Source organism: Thalassophryne amazonica, chromosome 11 (assembly GCF_902500255.1).
Source record: "Thalassophryne amazonica chromosome 11, fThaAma1.1, whole genome shotgun sequence".
Classification (NCBI taxonomy): Eukaryota; Metazoa; Chordata; class Actinopteri; order Batrachoidiformes; family Batrachoididae; genus Thalassophryne; species Thalassophryne amazonica.
The window spans coordinates 46,548,213-46,557,825 of record NC_047113.1 but is presented as its reverse complement, the minus strand read 5'-3'; the positions used below and the strand labels follow the sequence as shown (position 1 = coordinate 46,557,825).

General features: G+C 44.8%; 1 protein-coding gene across 1 annotated transcript in view; it reads left to right on the top strand.

Annotated features, from left to right (window-relative positions):
* Positions 1-3,400: 3,400 nt before the first annotated feature.
* LOC117520172 (cationic amino acid transporter 2-like) overlaps positions 3,401-9,613 on the top strand; it is a 28,861-nt gene continuing 22,648 nt past the window's right edge. The window contains exons 1-5 of the mRNA XM_034181487.1: positions 3,401-3,473; positions 3,870-4,240; positions 5,280-5,435; positions 5,518-5,683; positions 5,806-5,942. Coding sequence (XP_034037378.1) covers positions 3,871-4,240; positions 5,280-5,435; positions 5,518-5,683; positions 5,806-5,942 — 829 coding nt within the window. The 5' untranslated portion in view covers positions 3,401-3,473; position 3,870. The remainder of the gene's footprint in view (positions 3,474-3,869; positions 4,241-5,279; positions 5,436-5,517; positions 5,684-5,805; positions 5,943-9,613) is intronic.

The following is a 9,613-nucleotide window of genomic DNA, read 5'->3' as shown; positions in this document are numbered from 1 at the left end:
CCCTCCCGAAGCTCCCAACGGCCCAGGAGACTGCAGACCTCCTGGTCTACCATGTCATGCATCTGCATGGTATCCTTACGGACGTCGTCTCAGACCGTGGTCCTCAGTTCTCCTTGCAGGTCTGGAAGAGCTTTTGCAAGGAACTGGGGGCCACGGTGAGCCTGTCGTCCGGGTACCACCCTCAAACCAACGGTCAAGCGGAGCGGGCTAACCAGGACCTGGAGCAAGCCCTACGTTGTGTCACATCTGCACACCCGACGGCCTGGAGCCAACACCTGGCCTGGATCAAGTACGCACATAATAGCCAAGTGTCATCCGCAACCGGCCCCTCCCCGTTTCAGGTCTGCTTGGGGTATCAACCCCCGTTGTTTCCAGCAGTCGAGGGAGAGGTCGAGGTGCCCTCGGTCCAGGCCCACCTCAGGAGATGCCATCGGGTGTGGAAGAAAGCCCGCTCTGCTCTCCTGAAGGCCTGGACGTGGGCTAAGGACCATGCGGACCGCCGACGAGCCCCGGCCCCAACATACCAGCCCGGGCAGGAGGTTTGGCTATCCACCAAAAACATCCCCCTGCAAACAGACTCTCCCAAGCTGACTGACCGTTTTATTGGACCGTTTAAGACAATCAAGGTAATCAGCACAGCCGCAGTGAAGCTTCGACTCCCGGCCTCTCTGCGGATTCACCCGGTCTTTCATGTGTCACGTATCAAGCCCTATCACACTTCAGACCTCTGCTCCCCTGGACCGGCGCCACCTCCTGCCCGAATCATCGATGGAGAACCGGCCTGGACGGTCAACAATCTCCTGGATGTTCATCGGCGGGGTCGGGGGTATCAATATCTGGTAGAGTGGGAGGGGTATGGCCCAGAAGAGCGCTCCTGGGTGAAGAGGAGTTTCATTCTGGATCCCGCCCTCCTGGCGGATTTCTACCGGGAGCACCCAGACAAGCCGGGGCGGACGCCAGGAGGCGTCTGTTGAGGGGGGGGGGGGGGGTCCTGTTGTGTGGGCCGCTAAAGAGGAGGTACTGCTGGCCCACCACCAGATGGCGCCCTGCCATGTGGCCACCTTTTTGCCCAGAAGAGGGCGTTTTGGCCTGTTGGCCTCTGTTGGCACCACCAGGTGCACACCATTTAGGCTGTCAGCTGTTTTTCATCTTCATCATCCACTCCATAAAAGCCTGGGAGAGACACCATAACTCTGCCGAGTTATCAGCTTCCCAACAGGTAATCATACTCAGCCGTTTTGTGCCGTACGCACATTCATTGCTACTGAAGTCTTGGCAGTTGTGATTATATACTTGCAGCTTGGAGCTGAGTTTGTGGGAAGTTTGGAGGAGTTGGCGTCTCCACTCCTCACTTCTTACTCGCTAAGTATAACAACTGATACTGCACGTTTTCCAGTTTTTCTCTGCACTCTGGGAGTATTTGGATTTATTCCTTCAGGAGGATTACTGGGTTTTTTGCTGACTGTTTGCTGGGTGTACACACACCCATCTAATCTGTTTTTGCTCCTGCCAGCAGTACCGGTCCGACAGCCTCGAGCGGTGCCCACCTGGGGGTACCAGGACTTGGCGGCTTTGGTGTGTTGCAGGCCTCCGGCTGGCAGTGGAACTTCATGGGTCCCGGCTCTTCTCTGGATGGGCATCTCCTACCCTCAGGCCTGCCCACGTGTCACCATTATTGTTAATTGGACTCAGCATATTTGGACTCTGTTTGCACCTTTTGGCATAATAAATTGTTATTTATTGGAATTCCTATTGACCGCTCATTTACGCCCCCCCTAACGTGGGGCTGTGCTCACTTTCTCAACATATTGTTTGGAATGAGTATTGTTTAGGGTGAATATTTTTTGGAATGAGTATTGTGATTATTGTTGTGTTGCCCAGAATGAATATTGTTTGGGGTGAGCATTGACTGGAATGAGTATTACTGTGATTATTATTCTGTGTCAGTATTGTCTGGGATGGGTGCTGTTTAGGGTGATTATTATTTGGGGCGAGTATTGTTTGGAATGAGTATTGTTGCGATTATTATGCTGTGTGAGTATTGTCTGGGATGGGTGCTGTTTAGGGTGATTATTATTTGGGGTGAGTATTGTTTGGAATGAGTATTGTTGTGATTATTGTTCTGTGTGAGCATTGTCTGGGATGAATTTTGTTTAGGGTGAATATTGTCTGGAATGAGTATTTTTGTGATTATTGTTCTGTGTGAGTATTGACTGGAATGAGTATTTCTATCAGATGGATGGATTTCCCAGATTCCTCCGTGTTCTTTTATTTTAAACAGCATTGTAGTACAGATTATTGTAGGCAAATCTCTTCTGCAGTTGCTTCTTTTCACCTTGTGATGTTTAAAAGCAGATCAAAACTAGGCTTGTTGGGCAGTAATAACTTTGACACGACACGGATGACGTGATCTCATGTTTGATTAAATCCATGGGAATCGTCAAAGTACTTGAAGAAATAATTGTGCAAATAATTGAAAGCTGAGTCATACAGAAGCGTACTGCATTCACTGGATTAAAAAAAAATCAACCGCTGATCTCGTAATTACGAGAAAAGATCTCATAATTGCGAGAAAAGATCTCGTAATTACGAGCTCAGGATCTCGTGATTATGAGAAAAGATCAGGTGTCTAAATTGTATTATGTATATACTTCCGTACTTCTAGTCCCTCAGTCAAGAAGCGGGCTGAGCTCAGCCGATGATAACACACTGCAATCAAACACAAATTGTGGATTTTCCTCTGAAGTACTCCTGGATGATTGTCCAGGGAGGAGCATGGGGCATCTTCCAGCTTTCACTCACATAGCTCCACCGACCACTGAGGGACACAGCAGGGCTCACTCCCAGCCGTGCGCAAGCCAGTCTGTGGGTCCCGTGCCCCGCCTCGCTGGAGGAGTTTCATTCATCCAGGAATAGTTTAGGGGGAAGTCCACACTTTGCATGCGCCGTGGTGTGCGATAACAGTGCAGTGTCGGAGGTTACAAATTGGCAGATTTTCAGGAATTCTCACACTTGTCTTTATTGAGGGACTGGAAGTACGGAATCACATTGTACAGAAGTGATTACACACACACACACACACACACAAAATAAATAAATAAAAACAGCCTGATCTCGTAATTACGAGATCATGATGTCGTAATTATGAGATCTTTTCTTGTAATTACGAGATCCTGATGTCATAATTATGAGATCTTTTCTCGTAATTACAAGATCAGCGGTCAATTTTTTTTTTAATCCAGTGAATGCAATACGCTTCCGTAGAGTAAAGTGCAGCGCTATAGTCGAGCGTTGTTTCTGTGCTGGCAGGGAAAAATCCAAGCATCAGCACTTTCCTATCAGGGGGCTGCTAAAAGAACAACAACAAAAAAAAACAACTTGGATATTAATGATGCTTGTCATTTAAAAGACTAACACATTCTACTGATTTTCTTTTAAGCACACCTCTGAAGCAGGTGATTTACTCAGGACAGGTGAGTAGCATTTCTCTTTTCCCTTTGATTTAAATCCTGTAAAATATAATGCATTCTTTTATCATGTTAACTGTTTTATTTTAGCAAACAATTCTTCAACATCTCTACTGTTCGTTGGCTTGTTTGTTTTATGTCTAGTTCCTTTTAAATTTTGCTGATGGATGAACATGGAAAAATAAACCAGTTTTAGAGAACAATGCTGATTCAAGCAGATAATGCTCCACAATGGGGATGATCTAACAATTATTTGCTGAAACGTACACCCATCCGCCGTTTCTGCCCCCTCCTCTCACTCTCACTTCCCCTTATTTGCTCTTTCTGAACATCATTTTTCACTCCTACATGCCATTGGCTGTATAACCCTTCATCTGTCATTGTTCTCTGAGACTCTTCAAGAATGTCGTGCGGTGGAATGAAGTCGTTTTTGAAGAGCTTGTCTCGGAGAAAGCCCTTGGAGCCTGAGGGAGAGCAGTCCACATTTCACCGATGTCTTACCACTGTGGACCTGGTGGCCCTGGGTGTAGGCAGCACTTTGGGGGCCGGGGTGTATGTCCTCTCTGGAGAGGTAGCAAGAGTCTCTGCGGGACCCAGCATCATCATCTCCTTCTTAATCGCCGCCCTGGCCTCCATATTCGCCGGTCTGTGCTATGCAGAGTTTGGGGCCCGGGTTCCCCAGACCGGTTCGGCTTATCTGTACAGCTACGTGACTGTCGGAGAGCTGCTGGCTTTCATCACAGGGTGGAATATGTTGCTGACCTATGTCATAGGCAAGTGTGATACACAAGATTTAGCTTCATGAATTTTTCATAAGCAACGTTAAGGCATGTAGTTTGTGAATTTCTCCATTTTGAGATTAATAAAGTCTTATCTAGTTTCAAACAAGTTGGCAGAACTCATGTAACCTTACAATTAAAAAAATTAATTACGCAAAAGTGACAAATTGTTGTGGAACTTAAACACTTGAAGTTAGTGTTACACAAATCTTTGCACTCGAGTTAAATTAAATCACTTAGCTCAAAGCTCAAAACTTATTTTAAGTACAATTAACTTGGCTATTTTGAATTAAATAAACTTAAACAAGCATAATAATGCAACATCTTAAAAACAGTTCAGCACAAGGAAACAATTAGGTATTGAGTCAGTGCTATTGAGCTACAGACTTTGATCTTGCTCTGTCCACATATATTTAAACTATTTTGCTGGGATTTTTCAACCTGGGCTGTATTTTTAATTTTCATCTAATTACATTTTTCCATGAATCTGATTGGTTAATTGTGTGAGATTTCAGACTCTATAATATCATGGTAACGGTTTCACATTTGGATATATTACTCCGCGCCCTGACCAGTGTTCTGACAAGATGTCATTCCTGTTGAATGTCATTCCTGTTCTCATCCATATTGCACATGTGCACGCATGCACAATATTGTCAAAAAGTGTCAAGTTATGCAACGAGATGCACAATTTGACAGTTAACTGGCTGTGCAGGCTGCTAACTGGTAGCTGAGAGCGAGAGAAAGCCGCATACCGCTGCCGCTGCCAAAATGGGTGAATTTAAGTTTTAACATTTATTTAATTACATTTTAACATTTAATTTGAGCTCTATTTAACTGGGCAGCTGTACTCGCTGTGTTTCTTAAATTAACTGCTGCCAGATTAACGACCAGGGAACACAGATTAAAATCACAGAGCCATAAAGTGTGTAAAGCACGCTAAGGAAACGATTGCATGAACAGATTTTCTTGTTGATAACTGGTGACTCACACTGACTAGTCTGTTCCCTTTTTCCTCTCTCTATCTGCTCAGGGACAGCGAGTGTGGCACTGGCATGGAGCAGGACATTTGATGACCTCATTGGGGGCTACATATCTCAATACTTTGAGACCCATGCAGCCATGGGCCTTCCTGGACTGGCACCGTACCCAGACATCTTTGCTGCTGCTTTAATCATGCTCCTGTCAGGTAATGTCATTGACGTGATCACCTTAATAGTATAACATGAAAATATTATGTATTTAAAAACTACAAATATTTGCATGTGAAGGTCTGCTGGCTTTTGGAGTGAAAGAGTCGACAACGATCAACAAGATCTTCACAGGGATCAACATCGTGGTGCTGTTGTTTGTGATCATTTCTGGGTTCATAAAGGGAGATATCGCCAACTGGCAGATCAGCGAAGAGACCTTGCTCAATGAAACAGCAGTCCTGAAGTAATGTCAAAGACCACTCTAATCCTGCCTGTGTTTTCGGTGCATGCTTGATCTGATAGTATTTCCCTCCTGCACATGGTGTAGTTATTTTCTTGTTAATAACACTGAGATAATCTTCTCAGAAACTTGACTTCCACTGCCAATCTGACAAGTGACTTTGGAGTCGGTGGATTTTTCCCGTATGGGTTTACTGGAACCTTGGCTGGCGCTGCAACGTGTTTCTATGCTTTTATTGGATTTGACTGCATTGCTACAACAGGTCAGTAGACCACAACCCTTGTTCATGTTTGCTTGTATGTGGTGATGATCGTTAAATATCCACTGCTGAGCAACAGGCCTGTTAGGTTCTTTTATTGTGGTCAGTGATTTCAAAAAGAATTGGACAGGAAATGGACTTCAAAGTTAAGATGTTGTATTGAAAAAGTTCAAACCCTGATACACAGAGTCATCACTGGGATCTCTGAACCAGATCACATGCAAACACCTAGAACAAAGAGCCCAGATTTCCTTTCTACTCTAACTTTTATTTCTGTGCCTAAGCCGGCCCCATGTGGGCATTCCTTAGGCTGTTGTGAATCAGTGGCTATGTGATTGGCTGCAAAATTGAAGTAGGCTAGTTAGAAGCGGGTATCTGCTCAGGTTGCGTTCAAGGTTGTTATGTAAAAATCTTATAGTGTTTGTGTATGTGTTTGTGTATGTCGATGCCAAACAATAAATCAGAGTGTTCCATCATGCTGTCCAAATAGATGTGAATACTTTGGTTTTATCAATTAGACAGCTATAAAAATATTAGATGGTTTTATCAATTAGACAGCCATAAAAGGAACAGATAGTTGAGCCAAATACAAGGACTATCAGGGTGTGGCACAAATCGGGTGGCCACGACACTAACAGAACCTCACACAGCAAATGAAGTAAGAAATAGGTTTATTTGAAGAAACAAGCAGGGATTCGATACACATGTGGTCCAGCACCGAAGCAAAGGTACTGTTATGTGGGCCGCTGAAGAGGAGGTACTGCTGGCCCACTACCACCAGAGGGCGCCCTGCTTGGAGTGCGGGCTCCAAGCACGAGAGGGCGCCAGACCCAGAAGAAGTGACAGCTGTCATTCATCCCCTGCACCAGCTGTCACTCGTTCATCATCATCATCACCATCATAAAAGCCGGACTGCAACTCCACCTCCTCGCCGAGAAATCGACTACCGAGAGGTAATTTCTCTGCTGACTGACACATTGTGTAACCAACTGAACTTCTGTTGCAGCCGTTTTCCTAAAGTGTTGCCTTGTCTGGAGGATTGGCGTTTGGTGTGAGAGTGACGGCTTCACCTCGCACCCCATCCCAGATAAGTGGTAGATCAGGAGCTGCACGAGTGTGTGTGATTTGTAGGTGGAGGTGCTCCCTCCTAACTGTGTACAGACTGTAGACCACTGAGTGTACGGATTTACACTCATTCATCTTGTCTCTGCTTTTTGCCAGCAGTACCAGGGTCGACAGCCGAAGACAGAGGTCACCTGGGGATTCGGGACTTGGCGGCTCCGGTGTTCTTCAGACCGTTGGTGGTGGAGGCCGTGTGGGACGCGGCCTCTCTCTCGTCGGGGTCTTCTATCTTCGAGCCTGCCCACACGTCACCTGGTGTTAATTGACTTTGCAATTTCTGTGTATTTAGTTGTGTATTGTCACAACAGTAAATTGTTACCTTTTGGCTTACTCATTGTCCGTTCATTTGCGCCCCCTGTTGTGGGTCCGTGCTACGACACCTTCCCAACAGGTACAGACTGATGGGAGACTGAGGCTAGGACCAATAAACAGGCTGAGTTCAAAAATACATGGCATAGTGGCGTTCAGAGGCAAAGACAAAAACGTGGTCAAGGACAGAACAAGGTCAAATACTGACAGGCTGATCAGAAGCCAAAACAAGACAAGGCGTGAGGGCTGGAAGGTGAAATACATTCAACAATCTGGCGAGGGACTGTGAGACTATGAGGAGTGCAGTGGGATGGAACACAAAGCAAACTGACCCAAATGACCTGACATGAATAAAAACACAGAGGGCTCAGAGTACGGGAGTGGAAAAAAGTCCAGAACTATAACAGATCATGGGGCCAGATCATGTAAGGACATTTTGTGCGTCAGCCATTTTGAAAAGCAGTTAGGTTAAGATCAGATAGTTACAAGGACAATTTGGATGGGTGTCGGCCATTTTGTGATATGCATCATGGAACACTCAGGCAGGCCCATATGACAAAAATTAGAAAACTTATCTGTATTCAGCAGTCTGAATCCTTGTCTGTCTGGAGCTACATCTCAGTGGTTATTCAGTGGTTTTTAATTCAGGTTTGTTATGATGAAGGACCAAACTGTAGAAGGCCTTGACAGGTCAGGTGTGGGAGCATGCACTGGCTCCATTCAGTGTAAAATCCACCACACTACGGAACTGCCCTAGGTCATGCATGATTGGTACTACCCAGCCAGACAGCTGGTCCAACCACATCTCCCAAAAGTAGCTATATCTGGTGCAACCAGCTGATCCATGGCCATCCCCTTGGTTGTGTCCCTTTGCTGTGATCTTCAGCACTGAGGAATGTGCATGATGAGCAGACAGTACATGACATAGTGAGACACAGCCTCGTCTGAGTGTCACGAAGTGCACTTGTTTCCAGCATGAATGGTTCAAATCCACCCCTACCTGCTGTCCATCTAATGGTTACAGTTGCCAAAGCAACATGCAGATCCAAGCCAAAGGGACTTATACTTTACCGAGTCTAACTAAATAACTGCTCATTTGACACAAAGTCATTCAAGTGTTACCCGAGGAGTCTCTAGAGAGACTTAGTGTTAAAAACATCCAGGTGTCACTTTAAGTTCCGTTTAGCATGCAGGTCTTCCAATGATACAATAAGACAGGAAGCAAAAGGACCCAAAAGACCCAAAAGAGATGTCAGTACCTTCTTCAAAGGTTGATTGATATGTTTCACCTGGCTGCAGCAGACAGATGGCTGGTGTGACGTGGGGATCAACCGGTTTTCTGCCAGGACCCAAGGTGCTTCCATAGTGTAGTGGTACTCTGACCGTATTTTTATTTATTTAACCTTTATTTAACCAGGTTAGTCCCATTGAGATCGAGACCTCTTTTGCAAGGGAGAACTGGACAATAATAAAGTTTCCAATTCACCTAACCTCCATGTCTTTGAATGTGGGAGGAACCCACGCAAACACAGGGAGAACATGCAAACTCCACACAGAAAGGCCACAGGTGGGAATCAAAACCATGACCTTCTTGCTGTGAGGCAACAGTGCTAACCACTAAACCACCATGCTGTTGCCCTGTACCTTACTGTGTTCCAGTGCAACATTAAGATGTTTGCATATGCAAGCTGACAATATGCGTACCCTCTGCTTGTATACAGAGGGGTATGCATTAGTGCAACGACAAAGAAACTGAATTGAAAAAAAAATTAAACACAAAATATACCCCATTGTGCCTTGCACCTTATTTTGCGCTCAGAATACCCATCATGTAAATAGGAATGTATGGCTCAATATTACCCATTGTTAAAACATTATTGTTGTCATAAACTGTGATATTGGTGACTTTATGTAATTTACACTGAATATGTCAAACTGAGGCCTGTATCATGTATCATATTGTTTGTATTGTATTAAATAAATACACTGAGCTTTATTCAGTATTATAAATGTTTTGACACTTTATTAAATGTTAACATTATTGACCTTATACAACAGGCACAATGACATTTACAGTATAAATCCTTATTTTATCATTATATTTTAAATTCCCATCAAGCTGGAAAATCACAAAGGCCCATAGGCAAAGTCATTAATCCCCAAGTTTCTCCAAATGTGCACCTGAGTGCCTTGCACGGCAACATCCTGATATCGACGTGTCAGTATAGGTGTGAATTGGTAAA